Source organism: Glycine max, chromosome 5 (assembly GCF_000004515.6).
Source record: "Glycine max cultivar Williams 82 chromosome 5, Glycine_max_v4.0, whole genome shotgun sequence".
NCBI classification, from domain to species: domain Eukaryota; kingdom Viridiplantae; phylum Streptophyta; class Magnoliopsida; order Fabales; family Fabaceae; genus Glycine; species Glycine max.
The window spans coordinates 32,485,311-32,512,960 of NC_038241.2; the positions used below are offsets into that span (position 1 = coordinate 32,485,311).

General features: G+C 36.9%; 1 protein-coding gene across 3 annotated transcripts; it reads left to right on the top strand.

Annotated features, from left to right (window-relative positions):
- The first annotated feature begins 828 nt into the window (after positions 1 to 828).
- LOC100793933 (protein CHROMATIN REMODELING 4) lies at positions 829 to 27,551 on the top strand. 3 transcript variants are annotated; one of them, XM_006579986.4, is made up of 12 exons: positions 829 to 1,465; positions 2,164 to 2,215; positions 3,764 to 4,013; positions 11,336 to 11,437; positions 11,574 to 12,338; positions 15,791 to 15,898; positions 16,016 to 18,790; positions 19,556 to 19,713; positions 22,676 to 22,790; positions 23,906 to 23,988; positions 24,606 to 25,248; positions 25,349 to 27,551. In XM_006579986.4, the coding sequence occupies exons 3-12, from the start codon at positions 3,780 to 3,782 to the stop codon at positions 27,371 to 27,373; spliced, it is 7,008 nt and encodes a 2,335-aa protein (XP_006580049.1). In that variant the 5' UTR covers positions 829 to 1,465; positions 2,164 to 2,215; positions 3,764 to 3,779; the 3' UTR covers positions 27,374 to 27,551. The 3 variants fall into 3 exon arrangements, with proteins under 3 accessions (XP_006580049.1, XP_006580050.1, XP_003524120.2); XM_006579987.4 differs by having other exon boundaries at positions 1,233 to 1,465; positions 15,794 to 15,898; XM_003524072.5 differs by having other exon boundaries at positions 1,233 to 1,465; positions 2,167 to 2,215.
- The last annotated feature ends 99 nt before the right edge of the window (positions 27,552 to 27,650 follow it).

The following is a 27,650-nucleotide window of genomic DNA, read 5'->3' on the forward strand; positions in this document are numbered from 1 at the left end:
ATTTTTTCTTTCATTATTATTCATTGTCAAACGATTTTTTTTGACAATTATTAGATTTATCTTTTTAGAAAGAAGACATATCTTTTCAGAAGGCTTTAACATATTTCTAATATATTTTGTAAATTCTGTATTTAACATATTTCTAATAGATTAAATCCTATATTTCGTTAATACATTATATCTTTCCTCAGTGAAATCCATTATGTGTATAGATTTTATGAAGAATATAAATGCAATAAATGAAAATGTTTACATGATTCTGCCTATAGTTCACTGCTTGACATGAATAGTTGTTATTAGTGGGATGTTTAGTAAGCCATAACTCTTATTTTTAATTTTTCTTGTATTAAATTAAACCTTAAATACGTGTTGATTAGATTGCATTTTGTAAAATTCATCTCAGAATCTTAAATTTAGCCTGGAGAAAAGGTATCTTGTAATAAAGTGATTTACATCAAACAGTAAAACCAGTTACCGCGCATAAGGATTTAGACGAAAAATCACGTTGAAAAATGTAAACACGAATAGTTGTTGGATTCTAAAACTGAATTCGGAGTTGAATGCCGTTTAGCATATTAGGCATTAATTGACTGTTTGAAATAGATTCTTCATTCTTGTCACGGCAAATAGTAATTAAACTCCTATTTTCATTAACAAAAATTAATAAAACAGCGACTTTATAATTGACGCAATTTTACGTGATATTCTAGGTTCAGAAGCAATTTTTTTTTCTAATCCGATAGAATTGTTAGCAGCGAAAATTTTCTTTTAAGTATCAAATACTTCAACACGAGACTACCGATTAATCTAAAATAATTTGACATGAATTGATTCACCCGATCGATGATAAAAAAAGTTTAAAGGATATTTAAAAAAAAATGGAGGTAGCGCATGAACAACAGATGCAGCAGGGAAGCAAAATAGATGGCGGGTGTGATGAGGAGAAGAAGTGCGTTTGAGAAAGCAAAAGCATGGAAATGATGGTAACTAGTTGAGTTGAGTTGTGATTGTGAGAAAGAGAGGAGAAGAAGAAGAAGAAGAAGAAGAAGAAGGAGAGTGAGTGCAAGAAGAACAAGAGGAGAGGCAAAGGCTCGTGCTGATGCCACGTGGCATGGTTGGAGTGGAAGAGTGGTTTGGGGGGTTTCAACAACAACAAGGCTCTCTCTCTCTCCTGCCATGTCAGAGCGTAACCCCGTCCTATGACCCCGGCGAATCCGTATTTGTGTGTCTTTCTCTCTCTACCACTTCTTTCTCTCTCTACATGACAACATCAACAAACAACAACAGCTATCTCTTTTTCTCTCTCTATTTATTCATTTGTCTGCCCTCTCTCTCTCTCTCCTCGTATCTCTCATCTCCTTGCATCCATGCCCTAATACCCTTTTCTGCATACCCTCTTTCCCCCTTTTCCATTCCTCTCATGCAATCCCTCTCCCTGCTTCTATTTGATCCATAGCCCACGCTGGTATGCTTGTCAATTTCCCTCCTTCGCCTCTTCCTTTGCGGTTTTAGCTGCAATTTGCCTTCTGGGGTTTTTAGTTTTTTGCCTCTTCTTGTTGTTCATGTTCAATTTCACTTGGGTCTTTTGTTTTGTGTTGTGTTGTGTGTGAGTCCGTTGATTCTCAACCTACTTTGCTCTGTGATTGTGATTCCTGCTTAAGGATTTTGTTGGTTTAATGAGCATGATTTGTTACTTGGATTTTGAGCTGAGTCATTTAGTCCCTTGATGGGGGAGGGGGGGATTAAGGGTTTTTGTGTTAGTTGAATCTGCAGAATGCTTCACCGGTTGTTGGTTGTGGATGTTGATTGTTGATTGTGGTGTGCTGGAACATACACTGACTTTCTGTTCATTATATATGCTGCTGCTTTTTTCTTTTTGATGGAGATTGTGTATGCTTCTGTAGATTCGGTGTGTTTAATAGCTTCTACATGAGAGTGTTGCTTAGTAGTCTGTCTATGTTCATGTGAATTATCTGATCTTGCTTTGATTGGGGAATGAATGTGTATGCCTACAAAGTTGTGAATCCTACAGTATCTCAGGAAATTTATCATTGTTTAGCTGTTTATGTTTAGGGGCAACTGGCATGTCTTATACTTGGATGTCTTTTTCGCTTACATGAATGTGGTTGCAAATGGGGGAGTAACGTTTGCTAATTTTTGCAGCAGGATTGGTGCAGGCTATTGATTCTACGTTTCTAACTTTCCATAATACAAGGTGATGCTGTTATTCATGTTATTCTATCCTCGAAGATATGTTGTGTACCAAATGCAAATATTTCTGAGTGTTAAATGCTGACAAATTCGCTTTTGTTTTATATTTTTCTCGGAGGGGGAGTTATTCTGTTTGGTCCTGAAATGTTCATTCTTAAGTGTAAAGGCTTGATTGTTGTGTTAGGTAGTTGTAAATGTTCATTCTTTAAGTGAAATATCTCATTTGCTTTGATTTTGCATTATTACATCATGAAACTACTGCTTGACTTTTTTGATTGTCATATTCTTTGATAAACCTTACTACCTGATGTTAACATGATTTCCAAACAGACTCTCACAATTTTTTGTATGAGGCAATTGATTTTTGCATCCAAAGGACTCATTACCTTAGCAAGTAGCGGGTAGAAATTACTTTTTTTATTGACAGCAACCTTGTTATTCACTTCAACCATTCAGGTTTCAGATTTACCTAAGACCTATCTCAAGACTTAAGTAGGCTGGATTTTCCAAATTCATTAGATGTTGGAATAAGTCACACCTCAAATGAATGAAGTATGGAATTCTTGTAACGATGGTGAACTAAAGATAGGACTACATAGAAATATTTTAGCAAATGTATTGAATCACCATGAGTTCTGAAGCTTCAACCCAAGACTAACGTATTGGACTTTCCCTTTAGCTATCATCAAGCCTTCCCTTTTGAGGCAAAAAGCTCTTTTTATGCTGGTTTGGTTTTCAAAGAGGACAAACTTTGTCCAACCAGCTGATGGATACTTTATCAGATACAGTCTTTGGTAATTGCAGTTGCGGAAAGATGAATAGATTGAAAATTTGAAATGCAAACTTGATACTTTGAATCCTGCTGAGATTGATTAGGAAATGTGGTGTCGTATTCTCTTTTGAATCGAATTTGCCTGCTTTCCATGTTGAGCGATATTAGGTGATCATGAATAATGTCTATGGTATGGTGAATAAAGAATGAGGACTACATGAATCTCTTAAAAAAATTGAATGCATGTTAGCTTCTTTGTGGTGTTATGCTTTAACGGAATGTCTTTGAAAGATCATTAGAGATATTGGCATGTAGTGCTAAATGTTTCATGTTCTTAGTCTCGATGTTTCTTTCCTTCTTTCTTGGTGTAGTTTTCAGTTTTTGAGGATTTTGTATCCTCATGCATTTGTATCTCTCCTTTCTTTCTTAATAAATTCTCTGTTTATCCCCCGAAAAAAAATACAATGATGGTTTATACTTTGAATGGATTAAAAGAATGTTTTCTCTAGTTGGGTACACATCTAAAATCTTTTTTGATAATGGTTGAACTTTGGTTACAGATATTATGAGACACACTATTGATTACCAACGTTATTTCAATATTTAGTTTTTGTTCATTTTTTCTGTTTTACTTTCGCATTATTTACTTGTACTACTTTCCTGTTATTGTTTTGTGTTAATGGGCAGACATGTTTAGTGCTGTTTTAAAAGCTATAATTCTTTGAATTTTCATTTTTTCGCATGACATGCTGATGGTTGAAGTGTTGATTGCTAATGCAGGATGCATATATGAACAATGAAAGAAAACAAATCATCAGCACCTAAAATGCTTAACAGGAACTGGGTTTTAAAGCGTAAGCGGAGAAAACTTCCTTTAGGACTAGATCAGTCATCTGGTAAAGAGCAATCCAATGGTAAAGAAGAAAATTCACTAACATCTGAATCTTCTAGAAATGCTTCAGCTAAACGTGTGCTAAAGACCGAAGTAGCTACTGATCAAATTTCATCTAAGAAGAAAGGAAATGATGGGGTGAGTTACCTTTTATGAGCCTAATTTATTACATAATGCAAGCTTATCTAAGCTCTTTAATAAAAAGAGGGGAAATAAGAAAAGTGACATGGGATGAGATTCTTTTATATTTCCATGTTTGTAATACTTCCTTTCCAATGGAAACGTCGGAAATCCAACTTATGAAGAGAAAGGGTGGTCTGTAGAATTGTCATTATGTATATCATGGTAGTTACTTATGATAATTTGAGTGATGTAAGTTGTCTTTTATGTTTTTTGTTAGAATAGAAATTTTATTGATGAGAATGGAAGAGTATAGCAGTCAGGACAAGACATCCTTGAAAAGTAGATAGAAGAACAAAATATAGAAAAAAATAGAAGAAATACCAGAAATTGACATAGTTACATTCAAACCATCTAGAAGTAATGCTCTTTGAAGAGGACAGAGCCAGTATGGTTGTCCCTAAAAATGTGGCATTTGTCCCCGTCCATAAGCACCTAATAATATAGCATATACAGCACATTCCAATGAGCCTTTCCATCTTTACTTCTCCCAAAATCCCTGAAACAATATGTGAGAAAGTTCTCAAAATTTCTTCCTTATGGACAATACATACCCTGCATTATCAACAATATCAAAGAGTCTATACCGCAAACATCTAGCAGATGGATATTGGATAAAGGGATAATGAATGGCTGCACATCTCCCAATTAGAGAACCATAGAAAGCCTTTTGTGGATCACCGACTTGAAACAAATATTTTGTATTATTAATGCAATTTAAATGAAAATGATTTCTGACCTAGAATAATCTGGACATATAGATATTTGGAGGAAATTTATTGTGGGGTTGTCAAAGTGGTTAAGGCATAATTTAGGCTATATCCAGCACATTATTTTAGGTTATTTATTTTAATTTAGGATATTATGGGATTATGCTAGCTTTTTATTTATGCTGTCCTTTTGCGAGCTAGATTTTATTACAATTTAGGATGTCATAGGATTATATTAGCCTTTTATTTATTTTTTCCTTTTGGTAACCACTGCTTTATTACTGAAATAGTGGTTGTAAGCCTTGGGCTAATCAGAGAGTGTTGTTTTTGAGAATTTGAATATTTCCTAATAATTAGAGAGTCTATACTATTTTTGCTACATTTGTTCTCATGTTTGCTGTGTCAACTTCACCATTGAGGGGCATTCCGATGTCTGAAGGGGTAAGCAATGAGATTATTTCTGCTTGTAATTAAAAAAAGAAGTGTTAGATTTAGCATGTCTAAAACTAAAGCGTTGATGGTTGATGTAAACATGTCACTGATAGGTTGCAAATCAGCTAATAATTAGTTCATTTATTGATTTCTAATTTTCAATTATACTAAATAAGAGATCAGTGTTCAGCCTAGATACACATCATCATACTCTAAATTTTTATATGGTATGAAAGCAATACCATCCTTTGTGACATACTCTTGCACTATTCCACTGCTGAGTTCTCAATACTGTAGAGCTCTCTTTCATGGTGACTGTCTGATGGTTCTTACTTTCTCATCAGCTGTACACTAATTCTAGCCACTGGAACCTTAATTTTAGCCCCTACCTGCAGCTGTTTGGAGTTTCTGTTCCTCAGTTAATAAGTGGCTAAGCTTGTTTTCTCTCTTTTTCATGAGTGTTTGGCTACTTTCTCCTATGCCTCATGAATTGACCTCTTCCCACACATCATGAGTGTTTTGTTCTCTCAGAATGATCCAACTATTTTGTTTGCTTGCCTCAAATTACTCAACTACTGGAAGATTACTGCTAATGGACCTCTGCTGTGTTGCCACATCTGAGTTACTGAAATCTGATATAACCTACAGTGTCACATCTGAGCTACTTCCGCCATTGTCAAGTCTCACATCAGAAAAATAAAGATCTGGATATAACCTACAGTGTCACCACCTGAAACCAATTAGCAGAGTTATTTGCCAAGTCACATAGAGGGCCTTGGGTTGATTTTACTGATACCAAGCTTAGGACATACGATATATATGCTCTAGCTTGAAAAGGAATGTTAGACTTACTGATCTAGGTATATAGCATGTGTATATATATATATATATATATGGTTGCCTGTAGTTACCATCATTGTTAATTAATTATTGAATAGATCCTAATCAGCTGCTTGATTGCTTCTTAATTGATTGTAATTATATTATAAATATGAGATCAATGTGCTACCTAGATATGCAGAATTCGGCATACTCTCTGATTTCTATAGGATTGTATCATGTTGCTCATATGCCTGATACAAATAGCCGCCACTTTTTGCATTGTGTGGTAGCTTGGCAGATTTGGTGTAAGATGTATGTGTTAATGTGCAATGCATGCATTTATTTGGTATTTATGGTAGGAATGAAATGCAATAATATTTGAAGGAGAAATATATACTGCTGCCTCTTATCTGGGAAAAATTGTCCTTGTTTTTTATGAAGTTGAGCTAGTGGGTTCTTTAAAGGGGTCTTTGTCTAATATTAATATGTAGTGCCATAATCAGCTTGCTTTCCTGATTTTACTTTATTTGTCTAGTCTAATATTAATATTTTCCTTTCTGTCTTTGTTCTGTTATTCTAACATAATCTCTTCTAGTAAAATATCTTTTCGGATATATGAAACTGTTGGATTTGGATCTGAGATTGGATTTGGATGTCATTGTAAAAGAAACTGTTGATTGTATTCAACCCAAAGATAAACTGGGTATAATACAGTTTATATGGCAGTTACATAACTGTAACCATCAACTAATTTGAGTTAGTTAGTGACAGCTGTCCTAACTAACTGCCTAACTAATGTTAACCAACTATAGTTAGACTAGCAGCATGACTAAAAGAAAAGAAAGAGTTACACTGAGTAAGTATACTCCTATATCCCCCGCAAGCAAATGTAGAGAAAATGGAGGTCCAGTAGAGGAAGGGAGAAAGCTTAAACCAAAATTAACAGTGCCTGCCAAGTATATTAGGATACTCTTTACTGCTGCCCAATGTTGTTCAGTAGGATCAGACATAAATTGACAGACCTTGTTTACAGGAAAACTAATTTCAGGTCGAGTGATGGTTGCATACTGCAAAGCACCCACAACAGATCTGTACAGGATGGGATCAGAAAAGGACTCATACCCGGACTTGGTTAACTTGCAGCCACCAACCATGGGAAAGGAGATGGAATTAGCTTCATCCATCCTTGTTTTAGTCAACAGGTCCCTTATATACTTGGACTGAGCGAGAATGAGGGCACCATTAGGCTGATGTCTTACTTCAATACCCAAAAAATAATCCAAATTTCCTAAATCCTTTAGAGAAAACTCAGAATTAAGTTTAGTAACCAATGATTTAATGAAAGTAGGATTGTTGCCTGTGACAATTATGTCATCAACATATACCAACATATAGATCACAGTGCTGTATTCAGTGTAGATGAGTAAGGAAGGATCACATTTGCTTGACCTGAAATTGTATTGAAGGAGAGTAGTCTTAAGTTTGTCCAACCAAGCTCTAGGGGCTTGTTTTATGCCATAGATGGCTTTGTGCAGCTTGCACACAAGTTGGTTGTTACTGTTTTCAAAACCAGGAGGTTGAGACATGTAAATATCCTCTTCAAGGATGCCATTTAAAATGGCATGATTGACATCTAACTGTTGAAATTGTTGCTGTAACCAGTGCTGGACAAAATGGGAGAAGGACCCCACAAATCAGTATAGATAAGTTCAAAAGGAGTGGAATAGACACTAAGAGAAGGGGAGGATGGAAGTCTATGGGATTTAGCAATGCAACAATGTGAATAAAATTCAGAACCTGTTTTATTGATAATAGGCAGATTACAAAGTTTGAATACAAGTTTCATAGTATCAACAGTAGGATGTCCTAATCTAGAATGCCAAGTGGCAAAAGAAATAGAATTATTAGAAACTTGTCTACAACAGAAGCATTGTTAACTCTATTTACAGATTGTGAACAGAATTTGAAGAAGATGCTCTGAAGACGGGTTCTGAAACATCAGATGAAATGGTATTGACAGTGAACTGAGACTTGAGTTTCTGTCTAGATGACTGAAGCAAATTAGGGAATTGGTAAAAGGCCATCAGCACCAGCCAACCCTTGAAGAAGGACCTCTTTAGATACCTGGGATTTGACCAAGCAAAATTGAGAATGAAACTCAAAAAACAGAGTTATCTTTACAAAACTGACTGACACTCATCAAGTTTTTGGTCATAGAAGGAACAAATAACAGGTTATTAAGAACAAGATGAATTTAAGAGTTAAAAGGAGATTTATAAGAGGTTACACCTTAGGAATTAATGTTTAACCCCTGACCATTATTACCAATAATAATTTGATCTGATTCTTCAAAGGGTGTGGTCTGTTGAATATTCTGAGAAACTTGTGACATGGTGAGATGAACCTGAATCTGGATACCAATTTTGTGAAGAAGAGGACTGAGCACTGGTTAGATGAGTTTGTGGTGGTGGATTGTTGTATTGAGGTGGAGCATCTTGATATGGAGGCTGATTAGGGATATAAATTGGAAGATTTTGTGGGATATTGGTTTGAATGTTGATTAGTAGGATACTGGTTTGGATACTGATTTTGGTATTGGTTTGGGTGTTGGTTAAAATACCAACGTTGATTGGGATTTTGGTTTGAGTTGGAGTACTGATTCTGATTTGGATATGGCATTGGTTGAGTGGGGATATAGTTATCGTCATGTCTGTAATAACAATAGGAAGCCTCATGTCCATATTTATGACATGTTTGACACTGAATGTTAGAGAATCTACCACCACGACCCCCATGATCCCCACGGCCATTGCCATAGCCACGACCACCATTGCGACCACCGCGAAAGAAATGGTGGCCACCTCCACGGCCATTGTTGAGGAAACGATTACCTCCATTGTAGTTATTGTAGGTCGAATCATTGTTCTGAGCAGCATTGTGTTGAGCTTGAGCAGCATTGGCTTGTGGTTTTGGAGTAGTGTTGGAACATACCTGCTGCGAGGAATTGGGGGAGCAGATCTCCTCAATTTATAAAAAACTGAAGAATCTCAATTTAAATAAATAATAATTGTTGGATTAAAATTAATGGTTAGGATGAATTTTAACAAAACTCACCGTTTCACTTTTACAGTTTTACTTCACATATTTTTTAACTCACATTAAATGCATCACTCCTTTTAGAATATGAATGTCTGATTGTGGAACCATTTGTATGGTCCTTTTATGTACTATTCAGTACCTCTGGTACTCCAATCAATATATAGTTTACCTTTGCTGATAAAAAAAAAAAATGCATCACTCCTGGAACCGAAACACTGCTTCCTTTTGCAACTTCTTTCCCGCTATCTTACTATGGCTTCCAAGCTAAGAAATTGAAGGGCACACATGGCTTATTGAGTTCCTTCTCTATCTCCCACCTCATGGATGCTTTGTTTCTTCTTTTTCACCATTTATATCGTGCTGTACTAGTGATCATCTAAAACATAGGTGGTGGAATAGTGACTACGATGTCAAAAGAAAGTCAAGGTTTTTACGAGATGTATTGTTTTAAGCTTGGCATGCCCTCTGGTCACTCTCTCGTCGCCGCTGTTGGTGTCTCGTGGTGGAGTCTTGTCGATGTCGCTCTCTGTCGTTGCCTTTCTTGCTCTCTGGTCACCGCCGCCGGTCACACTCTTTGGTCGCTAGAGCCACCAAGATATCAAGGTTATCACGTCTTCTTCGCAAACTTGTTCACCCTTTGCCACTAACCTTTGTAGAGTCTCGCTTTCGGTCACAGGAGCCACTACAACACCGAGGTTATGACGTTTTCTTTCAATTGCTCGTTGCCAACCTTCTTTAAGTTATCCTGTTACGTCAAATTGGTTTGGGAAAGTGGAATGAAATTAGGGCTGTAGAGTTGTTTCTAACTTTAATGAAACGGTGAGTTTTGTTAAAATTTATCCTAACCATTAATTTTAATCCAACTATTATTATTTATTTAAATTGAGATTCTGCAGTTTTTTTATAAATTGAGGACATCCGCTCCCAGGAATTGGGGCTAAAATTAGGTTTAGAAGCTTCAATGAGATTGATGGAAGCAATCAATTTCTTGTGAGACTTTTCAATGCGAGTCTCATGAGCGAGAAGAAGAGTTTCGACTTCATCAATTGTGAGAGGCTCAAACCCACAACTAATTAACATAACTAGTGACTCAAATTCATTTGGAAGTCCATCAAGTATAAGGTCAACATGTTCATTAGTCGGAATTAATTCTCTAATATATGAAAGCGAATCGATCAAGGTCTGGACTCAAAGGAGATATTCAGAAATTGAATGATTATCCAGCAAAATATTACGAAGATCATTACGAAGCTGCTTCTTCTTCGCACAAATATAGATTGTAAGTGGGAATGAAGTTATCCGAGAGATGCTAAGAGGACTTACGACCGACAAGTCTAGGAAGAACTTTGCCGGAAAATGTGGATTGAAGCGACAATAGCAAGAGTTCATCCTGTTGTTCCCAAAGTAGAAACTCAGAAGAGATGTTTCTGGCATTGTGATCCACTAGAGATGCATATCGCGGTGGAATTTGTGGATTCGTGAGGAGATAGTGAAGGCGATGTCCTTTGATCACAGGCTCAACCTATTGACACCACAACCAATAGTTGGAATTTGTGAGTTTTTCCAAGATCGAGTGCAAGAAATTTTTTATGATTGTGGTGGAAGAAGTGGCGGTGACTTGCGTAGCAGCGTCTGCATTCACCGGATTCGCATGATTTGTCGGAACTGCATTGTTTACTGGCGGCAGAGGAGGAGGAGGAGGATTGTTAGAAGTGGAAGCCATGAAAGAAAAACTATGGATTGAAAACTTGCTCTGTTACCATAAAAGAATCTAAGAAAGAAAATTTACAGAAAAGTAAAGTGAGGTGAAATTGTTGATTGTATTCAACCGAAAGAGAAACTTAGTACAATACAGTTTATATAGCAGTTATATAACTATAACTGTCAACTAACTTGAGTTAGTTAGTGACAGCTGTCCTAACTAACTGCCTAACTAATGTTAACCAACTGTAGTTAGACTAACAGCATGACTAAAAGAAAAGAAAGAGTTACACCGAGTAAGTATACTCTATACATTGTCATCTCATTGATCTCAATAATATTGTTTGTCTTTTGTTTTATTTTCTAGCTGCATATCTTATCCTCTGTCTTCAATCTTCATACTTCTTTTCTTCATTTTTAAGAACAATATTTTGGGATGCTTCCAGTTTAGGATTTTTTTTCTTCATTATTTCCACTTGGCTGCTCTAACTTGAGATAATGAAACTTCTGATTCAGTATTACTATGAATGTGTGATCTGTGATGTTGGTGGCAACTTACTGTGCTGTGACAGTTGTCCTCGCACTTATCATTTACAATGTCTTGATCCTCCTCTTAAGGTATGTTCAAATCTGGTTTTATGCTGTGCTTTCATTTTTTGGTGACTTGGGCTATCTATCAACTACAAAGTCACGATTCTTGGGATTTTTTTTATCTGATTTTGCTTTCAATCATTTGGGATTTTGTCTCTTGAAGCGCATCCCTAATGGGAAGTGGCAATGTCCAAGTTGCTTTGAAGGAAAAGATCAACGAATGCCCATAAACCACCTGGATCCCATTTCAAAACGAGCAAGGACAAAGATTGTCACTACAAAATCAAAAGATCAAGTTAGCTCACTTAACCTTGAAAAAGTTTTTGGAACTAAACTTATTTCAAAGAAAAGGTCCTCAAGCAAAGGAAAACCTATTTCAAGCATGGGAGCCAATTTTTTTGGAAAGAATTTATTGTCTTCCCCAGCTGATGAAACTTGTAGCAACAAACCTATTGACCCATCTCTTGAGAGTCCTATGGAAGGAACTTCATCAGGTGTGAATGCTGATGAAAAAAAATTGAGCTTGGCATCAACAGAATCCCCGATGGACAGGAAGTCAACTTCACCTGCCAAGGAAGATGAACCGCTCTCTAAAATTACTAGTTTAGAAGCAAATGATGAACAGCTGGAGGGAAAAACTGATTTATCTTGCAATAAGATTCCTTTAAGGAAAACACTTGTTCTTGCTATTGCTGCTAGTGGAGAGGAAGTGAGAAAAAGGAAGAATAAAGTTGTTAATGATAATACTAGTCAAAAGAAACGAAAGACTGAAAAGGGGAAAAAAATTGTCAATCCTTCTTCTATAAAGTCCAAGTCTGGGAATAACAAAGTACACAAGAAGCAGAAGTCTATAACCCATAGTATTTCTGCATCTGTATCAAAAGAGGATGTTGGGAACAAGAATTCTAATGCCCAACAAAAAGATGAGGTACTTGTTCTGCTCTCTAATGTCTTATTTTATTTTTACTTTTAATAACCAATGGAACATTTTATCTTTAACCTGTTACTTCTGGATAAGTAGTTATTGCATTTTCTAATAGATACTTCATTTTACTTGTTAGTTTAAATGTAGATATCATTTTATTAAAATTTACAATGACTAAATCCTGGCATAATAATATTGACATTTTTATTAATGGGGTCAAAATGTTTATATATTTATTACCAAATTAACATTTGATTTGATTGTTAATAAAATTTCAAATTTCCACTTTATCTTAAAAATTGTTGAGTTTAAGCATTGTCCTTTCTTATGGAGTCGAAATGTTAGTATATTTGTTACCAATTTAACATTTGATTTGATTGTTAATAAAATTTCAAATTTCCAATTTATCTTTAAAATTGTTGAGTTTAAGCATTGTCCTTTCTTATGGAGTCAAAATGTTAGTATATTTATTACCAACTTAGCATTTGATTTGATTGATATTAAAATTTCAAGTTTCCACTTTTTCTTAAAAATTGTTGACTTTAAGCATTGCCCTTTTTTGTCTCTCTTGACATCAATTCTGGCCATGGTATACTACGTTAAAGCATGACTATTTTAAATTATCATAATGGTTTAGTGCTCTCTACAGTTTATACATATCTTGGAAATTCATTTCAAATACATTTGTAATGTCTAAATGATAAAGGGTCTAATTATTGTAGCCTTAAATTACGGTGACTCAGATGGACTACAGTAGAGGTCTTTTATGTGTGGTGTTTTGCAACTGTAATGTCCATAAATGGCATAACTCACCTTCAATCCTCAAATTTAATTTCAATTGCTAATTCACAACCTACATTTCATTTCTATGTATGTATGTATGTATTGTCCCCATCTCCTAGCCTTCTGTAAGCTCACAGTTAGGAAATAGTAAAACATGAATACGAAAATAAGAAATAATGGTGCAGGCTTACAGTGATCTAGCTATTGGCTGAATACTAGGATACAGAAAAGAACTATTGAATTAGATGATTTGTGTAAAACTGAAAATACGTTTTCCTTTACTAGGAGAGAAATTTTGAATATTGTCGCGTTTAGACATGTTTTGTAAGAATTCTTTTTAGATGTATTACAGTCTGCAGAAAAAGATGAAAAATGAGGTATAAGTGTTTCTCAAAGTATGCAAGGTTTGATACATTCGGTTAGATTAGGAATGCCAATAGTGTGGTTTATATGTATCAGAGTTTTTGCAAGGTTTGCTAACATGGACCATTTGGAAGCATCGAAATGGGACAGTTTTTGAAAACCAAACCTTCGATGGAAGTAAAGTGCTGGTTGATGCACTATTCTTACTATGGACATAGCTTAAGGCTATGGAGAAGGATTTCACACTGCACTTCAGTCACTGGTCCACTCATCTCAAAGAAGCTTTTTGTAATTAGGAAAGGCTGGTAGCTGCAGGAATATCAATAATTTGTGCAGGGCACTTATAATTCCTACTTTGGGTTCAGATAGGTTCTTAATATTTGGTGTTTAGTCTAGCACTCAGAACCTGCTGTATACCCATTTTCAATTTGTATCTATAGTACCTCTGGTACTCATCTATATTTTTTTTTGGTCAGCAAAAATAATATATATTGATATAAGAGAGAGTACCAGAGGTACCGAAAATACAAGAGAATGTAAGTAAGGCTAGTAAATCCTCATATCAGACTGAATACAGACTGATAGGAGCTTACTAGCCTAGTACAAAGCGGCAAAAATTACAAAAACACAGCTGGTGTTACCCTAGTTTACATAAAACCAGCTGGTAGATTGCTAGACCAAAAGTTGAAATGCATAGTAAAATTTTCCTCCATTGTTCTGAACCATGTCCATGCCAAAAACAGTGCATCTTCCAGCAACTTACTGCCATTGAATGGAGCATTCGTGAAAATAACCTTATTTCTATACTGCCAAATAGACCAATTTAGAGCAACCCACCAGCACTTCCACCTGTTGTATTTCTTCCCACCTTTCATCCCATTGTTGTGCTGCAGAAAGTGGATCCTTGGATTTATAGGGTAGGCCCCCGAGGTACCAATCCATGATAGGGATTCCCACCATAAATGCTGTGTTTTGCTGCACTCAAAGAAGAGATGAGATGCAGTTTCCTCCTTAATACTGCAGAAAGGGCACAGGCTGTCATTTATATCAATTTGCCTTTTCCGCAGATTAGACTTAGTCGGTAATCTATCTCTAATTAACCTCCAAGCAAAAATTGATGCTTTAGCTGGGATCTTTAGCTTCTATAATTCCTTGAATGTATCATCCATGTTTCCCTCCTCTGAGTTCCCTTGCAGCAGAATGTAGGCGCTCTTAGAAGAATAGTATCCATTGGATTCAGGTTTCCATACCCAGCTGTCTGCTGCATATTGTTGGAGTGCAGTGTGTGATATATCTTCCAGAAAAAGTTTAGTTCAATTCCACCTTAAGGAACTTTGGAATCTTAAAATTCCACCTAAAGCTTCAGTGTTCGCATGGCGGCTAATTAAGGATAGATTACCAACAAAGTTGAACCTTAGTAGGAGGCAAGTGGTGGTGAATGACACGACGTGCCCATTCTGCAGTAGTCATGAGGAGGATGCTGCCCACTTGTTTTTTCACTGCAGTAAGATCCTACCTTTATGGTGGGAATCACTATCTTGGATTGGTATAGCCACTGCACTTCCTCAACACCCAGCGGAGCACTTTATGCAGCATGGGCATCAGGTTACTGGGACCACAAAGTCTACAAGGTGGAAATGTTGGTGGGTTGCAGTAACGTGGACCATTTGGCAACAAAGAAATAGAATAGTCTTCCAAAATCAAGGTTTCAACAGCAGCAAAGTTATGGATGATGCTCTGCTATTACTTTGGTCTTGGCTCAAGTCCAACGAGAAAGATTTTTCAGTTCACTTTAATCAATGGTCTTCCAATCTAACACTAGCTTTCTATACTTAGCTTGGGAGTTTGGGGGCTGGACTCTTGTAGCATGGGTTAGGTAGCAGGGTGTTATGGTGCTGGCTTTGTTTCCTTCTATATCATAGGAACCAGCTGGCCCCTAAAATCTGTATTTTCAGTACCACTGGTACTCATTATTAATATATCATATCTATGTTTGCCGAGCAAAAAAAAAAAAAAAAAAAATATCTTCCAGAAAACCAACAGCCGAGGCTATATATATACTACTTACTTTTGCTGAGCAAAAAAAAAAATGTATCAGAACAGTATAGTGTGGTAGGGCATGTTACTCGCTATTTCAATGTATTAATCCTACTATAAGATCCTTGATTTATATTAATATACTATCTAGCATATATTTATTATTGTTGTTGAGATGCTATACCTAGTGGGACAAGGCTTTGTTGTTGTTGTTGAGATGCTATTGCATTTTTATTACACTGTAAGCATGATTTGTTTTTGCCTGGATGCAGAAGGTCTCTCAGCTAATGAAAGATACCCCAAGTGAAGTTGATAAAGCACAGAGCCGTGTGGACAAAACTTTGTTGCATGAAGGCAGTGCTATTGTTGAGTCTCTGCAGGTAACCATCTAGAAAGAGCTGTCAGATGATTTACATTTCTTTGTTTAAGAAAATGCCTCCCCTGATATCTTTTATGTGATTATCATGACTTACTGTACTTGGATATCCTTCTGACAGGTTGATCGGGTTCTAGGGTGTCGAATTCAAGGTGAGAATGCAAATTCATCACGTCACTTGTCCTTGAATGTTGTGGGTGACTCACCTTCTGGTGATCTGGTAATATTAGAAAATCAGTCCAGACTACTAGATGAGAATTCTGCTTGTGCTAATGATTTGGATGTTGAATCAACTGAAAATCATATTGATGATCGTCAAAATGTCAAGAGTTCTGATGAAGAAGGAATACTGAAAAACACTGATAGAGTGGAAGGGATTCATGTATACAGAAGATCAATAACAAAAGAAAGTAAGAAAGGAAATCCTGTAGATTCATTGAGTAAAGCCACTGATGATTTAGGTCCCTGTGATGGGGATGGTAAAGATCAGGATGATTCTGCTGTATCTGCTGAACAGTTGGAAAAACCAACTGACAAGGTGGAGACAGAGGAGATCATTAATGTTGCTTTAAGAAGTGAGGATAACAGTGAGATTCCAAAAAATTGTGAAATACATCTCTCTCTTGAAACAAAACAAAAAGAAATGAATGCAGAGAAGGGAACGAGTGGCTGTATTGATGATAAAGCTCAGGATGCTAACGTAGTTGAATGCGCAGGCCCAAATGGAGAGCAAGTTTTCTATGAATTTTTAGTTAAATGGGTAGGAAAGTCTCATATTCATAATAGTTGGATTTCTGAATCCCAGTTAAAAGTTCTTGCAAAGAGAAAACTAGAAAATTACAAGGCAAAGTATGGGATGACAATAATTAATATTTGTGAGGAGCATTGGAAGCAGCCTCAGCGGGTGCTTGCCCTTCGAACTTCCAAACATGGAACATCTGAAGCATTTATAAAATGGACTGGACTGCCTTATGATGAATGCACTTGGGAAAGTTTAGATGAACCAGTGCTTCAAATTTCTTCTCATTTGATTACACTTTTCAATAAGCTTGAAACTCTCACTCTTGAAAGGGATTCATCAAAGGAAAATTCAACTAGGAAAAGCAATGACCATCAAAATGATATTTTTAATCTTACAGAGCAACCTGAGGATCTAAAAGGTGGTTCTTTGTTTCCCCATCAGCTTGAGGCACTGAACTGGTTGCGTAAATGCTGGTATAAGTCCAAAAATGTGATACTTGCTGATGAGATGGGGCTTGGGAAAACAGTATCTGCTTGTGCTTTTATTTCATCATTGTATTTTGAATTCAAAGTTTCACTTCCTTGCTTGGTCTTGGTACCGCTTTCCACAATGCCTAATTGGCTTGCTGAATTTGAACTATGGGCTCCGAATGTGAATGTTGTAGAATATCATGGCTGTGCTAAAGCAAGAGCAATAATTCGCCAGTATGAATGGCATGCAAATAATCCAAGTGGATTGAATAAGAAAACAGAAGCCTATAAATTTAATGTGCTTTTAACTACATATGAAATGGTTCTTGCTGATTCTTCTCATTTGCGTGGAGTTCCTTGGGAAGTTCTTGTTGTTGACGAGGGCCATCGACTGAAGAATTCAGAAAGTAAGCTTTTCAGCTTGTTAAATACATTCTCTTTTCAACATCGTGTACTGTTGACAGGTACCCCTCTCCAGAACAACCTTGGCGAGATGTACAACTTGCTTAATTTCTTGCAGCCAGCATCATTTCCTTCTCTATCTTTATTTGAGGAGAAATTTAATGATCTTACGACTGCAGAGAAAGTTGATGAATTGAAAAAACTTGTTGCTCCTCACATGCTTCGTAGACTTAAAAAGGATGCCATGCAAAATATCCCCCCTAAGACAGAAAGAATGGTTCCTGTTGAGTTGTCATCCATCCAAGCTGAATATTATCGTGCAATGCTTACAAAGAATTATCAAGTATTGCGGAATATTGGGAAAGGGGTTGCCCAACAATCTATGCTGAACATTGTGATGCAATTGAGGAAGGTCTGTAATCATCCATACCTCATACCAGGAACTGAGCCTGAATCTGGTTCTGTTGAGTTCCTTCATGAAATGAGAATAAAGGCTTCAGCTAAGTTGACTCTTCTGCATTCTATGCTAAAGATTTTACACAAGGAAGGTCACAGAGTTCTTATTTTCTCACAAATGACCAAGCTTCTTGACATCCTGGAGGACTATTTGAATATAGAATTTGGGCCTAAAACGTATGAGAGAGTGGATGGATCTGTTTCAGTTGCTGATCGCCAGTCAGCTATTGCACGCTTTAACCAAGACAAAAGTCGATTTGTTTTCTTGTTATCCACTCGCTCTTGTGGACTTGGGATAAATTTGGCAACTGCTGACACTGTCATCATCTATGATTCTGATTTCAATCCCCATGCAGATATCCAAGCAATGAATCGAGCACACAGAATTGGACAATCAAATAGACTTTTGGTATACCGGCTTGTGGTTCGTGCTAGCGTTGAAGAGCGCATCTTGCAGCTTGCTAAGAAGAAATTGATGCTTGATCAGCTTTTTGTAAATAAGTCTGGATCTCAAAAAGAGGTAGAAGATATTTTAAAATGGGGAACTGAGGAACTCTTCAACGATTCTCCTGGACTGAATGGGAAAGACACGAGTGAAAATAACAATAGTAGCAAAGATGAGGCGGTAGCAGATATAGAACATAAGCATCGGAAGAGGACTGGTGGTCTGGGAGATGTATACAAGGATAAGTGTACTGATAGCAGCAGCAAGATTCTGTGGGATGAAAATGCTATTTTAAAATTGCTTGATCGTTCAAACCTTCAAGATGGTTCAACTGATAATGCTGAAGGGGATTCTGAGAATGATATGCTGGGCTCAGTGAAGGTGAAGTAATTGGTTAACTCTGGTTGATACAGTATTGTTTCTTTAAACTTTTGCTAGAAGCTAGAATATTACCAATAAGGCAATAAACTTAGTCATATGGTGTGTTTTTGTGACATACATGAATCTTGTTTGGATTGTTTGCGTTTAGACAACGACATACCCCCATGCCCCTATCCTTTTCTTTCTCTTGTGGCTTTTATTATTTTCCTTTCTTAGGTACCTTGGCTATTTGAAACTGTCTTGTAGCTTGTGTGCTTATGATGATTTAAGTTTTCCAGTTCTGTCATTAATGGCTGTACTTGGTTCTATATGTAGTTCTTTGAAGTTGCCTCTGTGATTAATATGTAAACAATCTAAACAAAGAATTTGTTGATGCTCTGTTCCCCTTGTGCCTCAGGAAATTCGTTCCATTTATTTTTAATATGATATAAGTTTCTTTCTCTAAGGGTGAGCCTTGGTGAAATGGTAAGGTTGCTGCCTTTTGACCTGGTTGTCATGGGTTAAAATCCTGTAAACAGTCTCTTCGCTTGTGGGGGTTAAGGCTGTGTAGACCTACCCTCCCCGAACTCCACTAGTTGGGAGCCTTGTGCACTGGGTTTCCCTTTTTCTATAAGTTTCTTTCTCCCATAAACTCTGATTCTATCATGTTAATTGAATGATTAAGTTTCCACTTTTATTTTTTCTTAAATTGTATCTTTGTGCTCTTACACGCGGTTAGATATAGTGTGCTCTGCCCCTTATTGTGATTGAAAATTTCTTACTTAGGCGCTTGAATGGAATGACGAACCAACTGAAGAACATGTAGTGGGTGAATCTCCTCCTCATGGGACTGATGATGTGTGTACACAAAATTCTGAGAAGAAAGAGGATAATGCAGTGAATGGCAATGAAGAAAATGAATGGGACAAACTACTGCGTGCGAGGTAAGTAGATTCTATTTGTTTTCTCCTCTGTTTTTGTCATATATTACTTTAACATGCAAGTTCTGTGAAATTACTGATTATTGTCTGCATAAAGTACTTATTCAATAAGAATAAAAATATCATTTCAAGAGACATTAAGAATTTGAAACATAGTGGTGATAGCTGCCTTCTGTCCAAAAACAAAAGCCCATTAGCACCCCAGGATGGAAGTGGGGGGCACCCTACACACAGACAATGTTGCTGTAGATCACTCCCTCCTTGTCTGAAATGACCTGAAATATAAACAAATTTTTTGATAGAACTGTTTTACTTGTTTGTGTAGGTTTCTGTTAATCTAGCCAACCGTGCATAATGGGATAAGGCTTAGATATTTTTTGTGGATGTATGTGTTCATGCTTTTTTTAAGGAAGTTTATATATCAGACATGGGTACATTTTTAGGTGTTTGTGATATGCTCATGTAGTTGCAGAACTAATAGTTACTGTTTGATTAGATTCTGTTTTTCACTGTTGTAACTGCTCTAGTCTGTTATGACTTTAACAGAATCTGTAAGAGTCAGTTAGCTACTACTGCTGAGTCTAGTAACTGCTTAAAGGAAGGAAGAAGACCTAGGAATTGGATATATTTTAACATGTCCTTCACATGAAATCCCTTTTGTGATTTTTGTCTAAAGTCAAATGTCAAAATGCAAGCTGACTAGTACTTAGTCCTGTGCACAGAGTGTTGGTTATGTTGATTTGAAACAGATTCCTTAGGATTGCCTTGATCTAGATTCAGAGGGAGAGGACATTGATAATGTATTTTGCCTGTGCTTTTGAAATTTTGCTTCATGGTCAAGAAGCAAATGTTCCATGTCATGAACATTGTGAGATTCCAAATGGATGACTGAGGTGACAAAAGCTTCATATCCTCAGGTAATACCTCAAGGATATATCAGTGTGATCATGGAGTGTCACCAGACCACTGATTGAGATTATTGAATCAACAAGGGCTTTGATTCAAAGGAGATACTCTATATAGGATGCATGCCTTTCTGTGTTGTGGACTTCTTGTTGACGCACTAAATATAGGTATGGATTTCTTTCCATACCTGCCAAGAATGAACTCAGTGAACCACTCAGGTAAGCATTGATTTGGAAAGAGAGGATGTCAACTATGAGAACAGCATTTGGTCATGCATGCATGCTTTGCTGACTCATCCTAATTCTCAATTCTCATCAAATTTCAGTGGAATTTCCAGATATACAATTAATCTAATAAGACGGTGAGCTTTAATCACTGCTTCTACTTGCTGTTTTCGCAGCAAGAAATGGTGATTGTCTAGTCAAACAAAGGTTGTGTTTGGGAACATTATTGGAGAGGAAGAAGATTTCCCTGGTGGTGGTGGATCAAAAGTGGAATGGAATGGATTGAGCAGCAACATCATGCCCAGAAAACAATCTAATGCCATATAAGAGTGAAAGGCAGCAAATTAAACCAGATAGAAACACAAAATGCAAGAAAGTAAATGGAAAATATTAGAGAGAATTTGAGGATGTAAAGTGTTTTTGATATTATATCTGAATAGTTTCAGTACAAATGTAGGTATTTATACATCTGAGGTTTACTAGCTCTCTTACACAGTCTGACAGCGGAGTTATTGTTGGCACACTAACCAACTTTCTGACTAACTATCCACAAACTTAGCAGTCATGACTAACTGACAGCTGGAGGAGACTCACTTATAGCCCATTTGTTTTAGCTATCTTCATGAAAAAATTACTATTTTTTTTATAAAATCACTTCTAATTTTTTTTACTGTGTTTATTTAAGGGAAGTTCTATTGTATTGATATACGCATGACTATACTCTGGCTGTTGGGCTTTAAAGGGATAACAAGAGAAAAAGGTGGGAATTTTTTGTTGTATGGGTATCCACCTATTGTGGTTAAATCTCATGTAATTGGGGCTGGCAGATTTCTGCCTTGTATATTTTGATATATTTCAGTACACCTAGTGCTGATCATCTATTAATAATATCAGATTTTTGCTGTGCAAAAAAAAAAAAAAGAGAAAAAGGTGGGAATAACAAAAATGAAAATGTTAAGATGGATGTATATGAAATGATTGTATACTTGGAGATATTGATTTGACATTGATTGAAGAAAAGATAATAGAAAATCAGTTAAGATGGTTTAGACATCTACTAAGAAGACCACTAGACGCCCATGTGAGGAGAGTAGATTGCTTGGTTTTTAGTCCTATGAAAAGGGGGAGGGGGAGACTAAGAAAGACATTGGAGGAATTTGTGAAGAGAGGTCTCGTGGTAAATAATATCTCTAAAGATTTGGTTTATAATCGAGCCAAATGGCGCTGTGATGTAGCTGATCTCACTTACTGGGATAAGGCTTTTGAAAAAAAAAAAATCTTGAAAAGGTCAGATTTCTGATATTTTTGAAGACTGTTTTGAGTAGCTTCTTGCTATAATTATGGCTACTTTTAAAAATCACAAGTATTTTTTTTATAATTGTAACAAAACCAAAAAAAAATAGCTTAATTTTTTTTTAAAGCTTAAACAAACAGGTCCTTAGTCTCATGAAGTAGTTGCACTTAGGTCTTAATTATGTGAAGGGGCACGTCACTCTTGCATACAAAAATTTCAGACAGTGTAGATTCTAACTACAAGATTTAGACACCCATGCAAATCCTAGCTACGATCCTAACATACTAACACTTATTTATAAGAACTGAAGCAGCAATCAGTGAACTCTTTTGAGCATATGATGGTAAAGGAGCATGAGTAATAGAAACCACTTTTCTAAAAATTCGAATATTTTAAGTAAAACCTGGGGAATAATTCTTATCTTTACAAGTGATGAAAGCAATTTTTTTTAATTCATATTTCCATACATTTGACAGCATAGTTAGCTATCAAGTGGCATGACTAATATGATTGAATTTTCTTGTCATACCTTGGTTTGTAGGTGGGAGAAATATCAAAGTGAGGAGGAAGCAGCTCTTGGTCGAGGGAAGCGGCAGAGAAAAGCTGTTTCTTATAGGGAAGTATATGCTCCACATCCAAGTGAAACAATGAATGAGGTAGTTTGCTTCCTTTCTGTTCGCAAGTAAAACCTATTAGTTAATATGCTCAACATTTTTTAATTATGTATTATGTATTTGGTTCTGAATATCACTGGCAGAAGATGATGACCAAGTTTTGTTTCTCATACTATCTTAAAATATCCTCTCATGTGTTTTTATCAGATATATAAGCTAATCAAATTTAAAGACTGGTTAAGTTGGGTTTTAGACTTTAAACTCTGTCCCCCGAAATTCATTAATAAAGGATTAAAATAAGATAAAAAATAGTTTCTTTTTAAAAAATAAAATGCAAATAAAAAAATTGTTTGGTAAGTAACTTAATGAGCAAGAGGGAAAGACAAATTTTGTTTTAACTGCTAGATTAAACAGTAACCGTCTTTATGATGGATGTCATAGGGTGGCTCTTTCCTTGCGCGTAACTAATTCCCAAATCCATATTTAGGTTCAAGACTTCTTTTAGAGTTTTTCTGTATGTTTTCCCTTAATAAACTATGGCGGTGACTCTGTTTTTCATATTCTTTTCGTTGTCCCGCTGTGATCCTGGTTGGGATAGATCTACCAAATGCCTTTGGAAAAACTATTTTGGGCTTTGTAAAATCATTTTTTTTAAGATATTAGTCATGGACCTATAACATTTTTCTATATATATGCCTTCCAAGTTAAAAAGCTCTACCTATGTCACACAACTTTCTCAAGCATTTCTGGCCCCTTCGAGTGTTTAGCTAGGGTAAGGTGGAATTGGTTTGTTGATTTCTTCAGTGTAATCGTGTGACCCCATACAATAACATGCATTATTGTTGAATGGTTGTGCTGCATTTAACATGGAGATTTTATTCTTGTAAATTGGGACTTTCTTTCTTTATTTGTGTAGGGCTATTCCTGTCCCAGTTTATTTTCAGCTCAGTATTAGTTTAGTTGTTGGTTTTTGTGTGGAGGGCTGTAAATAGGCTCCTGTTCACAATTTAGGGTCACTTGCTTATTATTAAAGTTTTCATATTTGTTCAGCTGTTTTACCACTTTAGCTTCAGTATTTAAGCTTAACTTCATTTTAATTCTAGAAATTCTATTGGTCTATTTGTTAATGTTTTCTATTGGTGCGCTTGTTCAACCAGAGTGGTGGTGAAGAGGAAAAAGAGCCAGAACCAGAGCCTGAGCGTGAATATACACCAGCAGGACGGGCCTTCAAGGCAAAATAGTATGATTTATTTTTCGAACTTCCTGAATTACTTCATGTTTTTTAAATACGGTTAAGGGAGATGTATACATGTTCATCTTCCAATCTCTTCTCATCATTCCTCTTTCCCCTCCTTTTAATACATATTTGAAATGAGCCTATCTGTCATCAGTGCTGTTGGTTTGTCATGATGACTTCTTTTTGGTGTTATACTTGGCTTCTTTCACTGGTAAATTGTCAAGGAGTTCCTCCTCGTTTGTTTTCCTTCTTTTTTCTGTAAAGTAGTTATGTATGTAAATAAACCTGTGATACTTTAATTTTAACTTATTGAAATGACTTACCTAGATCTCTTAGCAATTCCTACATGCTGTTGATCAATTGTTTAAGGTAGTTTGGACATCCATGCATTAATTTCCTTTAAACAAATTAAGTTATACATATTATATTGGTATTCCCTCTTCAGTTCTATCTGTACTGATGAGATTATTCAATTGTGGTTCAAATTTTAATTGGCAATTTTCGAACTCATGTACCAAGATATTGTGTCTCTGGCAGTGGTAGATTCTGTATATTTAGTATGCCTTGACAATTAAATGGGCCCTCAATGCTGAATATTTACACTTGCTATTGCTTAACAGTGGTAAACTCCGTGCTCGGCAAAAGGAACGACTTGCCCGGATAAAAGCGATTAAAGAATCAAATCCTGTTGAAGGACTTCCAGGTAATGAGTTACTTTCACATTCTCCAGCCATTACCATGGGTGGGGATCTAGGGGCTGGACCGATGCATTCAGTTCAGGAGGGGCCTTCTATCAACCTACAGGACAGACAACTTTCAGAAGCTAAGAATAGCAACACTGACTCCTTATCAAGGATCGATAAGCTTTCAAAACATAAAATGAACAGTCATTTTGATGCTTCTGTCAGTAATCTAGGTCGTTCTCTCCCTGACATTTTTCTGCCAAGTCACCCTAAAGGGGGTCTGAGCATGACAAGCTCTATGCCCACCAACAATTTGTTGCCTGTACTGGGACTTTGTGCTCCTAATGCTAACCGAATAGACTCATCGGAAAGTAATATTTCGAAGTTTAATTGGAGACATAGACATGGATCCAGACAAGAGTTTCCATTCAGTCTTGCCCCTTGTTCTGGGACTTCCGTGGATGCTGAGGTCAGAAGTAAGGAAGTGGCAGCAAATACCAAGCTGGCAGATGCATCAACAGAAAATTTACAACCAAGTTTCAAAAATAGCATCCCTGATAACAGTCTCCCATTTGTTCCAGTATGCTCTCTTAATACATTTGTGGATTTCATTTTCGATTGTAGTTGGCTTTACACATGTGTTCTTATGATTTGTATCCTTTCCTTTATTTATTTTGCAGTTTCCACCGTCTGTGCAAGGAAAGGAATCTGATGCATTTGAAAATTCAGGTGCTAGATTCTCTCATTTTCAGGAGAAGATGGCCTTGCCAAATCTGCCATTTGATGAAAGGTTGTTGGCCAGATTTCCTCTTACAACTAAGAGCATGCCAAATTCACATCTGGACCTCTTGCCCAGTTTGTCTATAGGAGGAAGACTTGAATCTTTGAATGGATCTATGCAAGACCTTCCAACAATGCCAGTGTTGCCAAATTTCAAAATACCCCCTGAAGATTTGTTCAGATATAATCAGCAAGACAGGGATGTTCCCCCTACTTTGGGTTTAGGACAAAGGCCAACCACATTCTCATCTTTCCCAGAAAACCATAGGAAGGTGCTTGAAAACATAATGATGAGAACTGGATCTGGATCAAGTAATTTATTGAAAAAGAAGTCAAGATCAGATGGGTGGTCTGAAGATGAACTTGATTCCCTCTGGATTGGTGTTCGTAGGCATGGAAGGGGTAATTGGGATGCTATGCTCAGAGATCCCAAGTTAAAGTTTTCAAAGTACAAAACATCTGAGGATTTATCAGTGAGGTGGGAAGAGGAGCAGGTAAAGGTCTTTCAGGGGCCACCTTTTCCTGCACAAAGATCATTCAAGACAACAAAATCTACCAAATCGGCACATTTTCCAATCTCTGATGGAATGATGGAAAGGGCCTTGCATGGGAGCAAATTTCTTTTGCCACCAAAATTTCAAAACCATCTGACTGACATGAAATTAGGGATAGGTGATTCTGCATCTAGTCTGTCACATTTTAGTACATTGGACCGACCTAGTTTGCAAAATGATCACTTTATACCTCTTCCATCTTGGAGTTATGATAAAAACAGATCAAAATTTCCTGAAGGTGCTCCTGCTGAAACAACTGATAGACCAGGAACTTCTTCCAGTGTACTGACTGAAAGACCATTTCTGCTTAATTCTTTTGGAACCAGTACTTTGGGTTCTTTAGGCTTGAATTGCTCAGGCAGCATTGATGCACATCAAAAGGAGGATGGCCAAGGAAATTCCAAGCGTGGAAAGTTGCCTGTACTTTTTGATGGATCATCCAATGATGTGCGTGATAATTGCGTTAATGTAGGAAATGGTGAGTCTACTAGCTCTGGATTGTTGTCTAACCCCAGTAGACCTGATCTTTTGCACTCAAAAGGAGAGGAAGTGGGTGGAAGCAGTACTTCAAAAGACAAGCTTCCCCATTGGTTACGAGAAGCTGTGAGCTCCCCAGCCAAACTTCCTGATCCTGAACTGCCACCCACAGTATCAGCCATTGCTCAATCAGTTCGCCTGTTATACGGGGAAGATAAGCCTACAATTCCCCCGTTTGTGATTCCTGGACCACCTCCCTCCCTACCAAAGGACCCGAGGTGTAGTGTCAAAAAGAAAAAGAAGAGAAGATCACACAAGTTCAGTCGGGGTCTTCCAGATTTTGCTGGAAACAGCAGGGATTTGCACAGAAGCCACCATGTTGATAACGGTGCTTCAAGCTCACTCCCATTGGGCCCATCATTGCCTCTACTTTCTCATACAGGAGCTCTAGGAACTCAGCAGATTGAATCTGACCTTAACTTGCCTCCTCTAAATTTGAAAGTGGCAAGCTCGTCACACTCTTCAAAAAAAGCAAGTTCAGGACTGTCTCCATCTCCTGAAGTGCTCCAGTTGGTTGCATCATGTGTTGCTCCTGGCCCCCATCTTCCATCGATCACTGGTGCTTCAAACTTTCTTGACAGCAAGCTTCCATTGCCAAGGCCTGTTGGCAGAGCCAAATTCAAAGACTCCGAAGGTGCCTTCAGAAATAAGAATCCTAGGCAGGTCTCACCAAAAATTTGGTGTCCACCTCAAGAACAAGAAGTACATGACCTTGATAGTGGAGATTCCAGCAAGACTCAATCAGATCCCTCTCGGGTTGAACGGCCCGATGAAGTGGAGGTGTCATCTGAAGGAACTGTCTCAGACCATGCTGTGAGAGATCAGGAAACATAACTGTAGTGTTTTGGATAAAAAAATTGAAACCATATTCTTTCTTGATGCTGAAGCCTTTTCATCAATGCGCTAGAATTTTTGTAGGTATGACAGTGAGTGAACTAGCAAAAATATAGGATTGTTGAGAACATGTAAAGTTTTTTTCTCCAAGTGAAATGAAATATATGCTTGCTGGATATTTTTTGTTGTCCTCTTTGTCTAGCATGGCATTTTTTCAAATTGGAATCAGATATAATAATTCGTTATTATATGCATGGCACTTGTATTAGTATGGACT

Excerpts from the sequence above, each read along its gene's own strand:
- LOC100793933 (XM_006579986.4), top strand. The coding sequence starts at position 3,780 with ATGAAAGAAAACAAATCATCAGCACCTAAAATGCTTAACAGGAACTGG. Across the intron at positions 4,014-11,335 it reads AGAAGAAAGGAAATGATGGG|TATTACTATGAATGTGTGAT; the intron begins GTGAGTTACCTT and ends CTTCTGATTCAG. Across the intron at positions 25,249-25,348 it reads ACAGTCTCCCATTTGTTCCA|TTTCCACCGTCTGTGCAAGG; the intron begins GTATGCTCTCTT and ends TTTATTTTGCAG.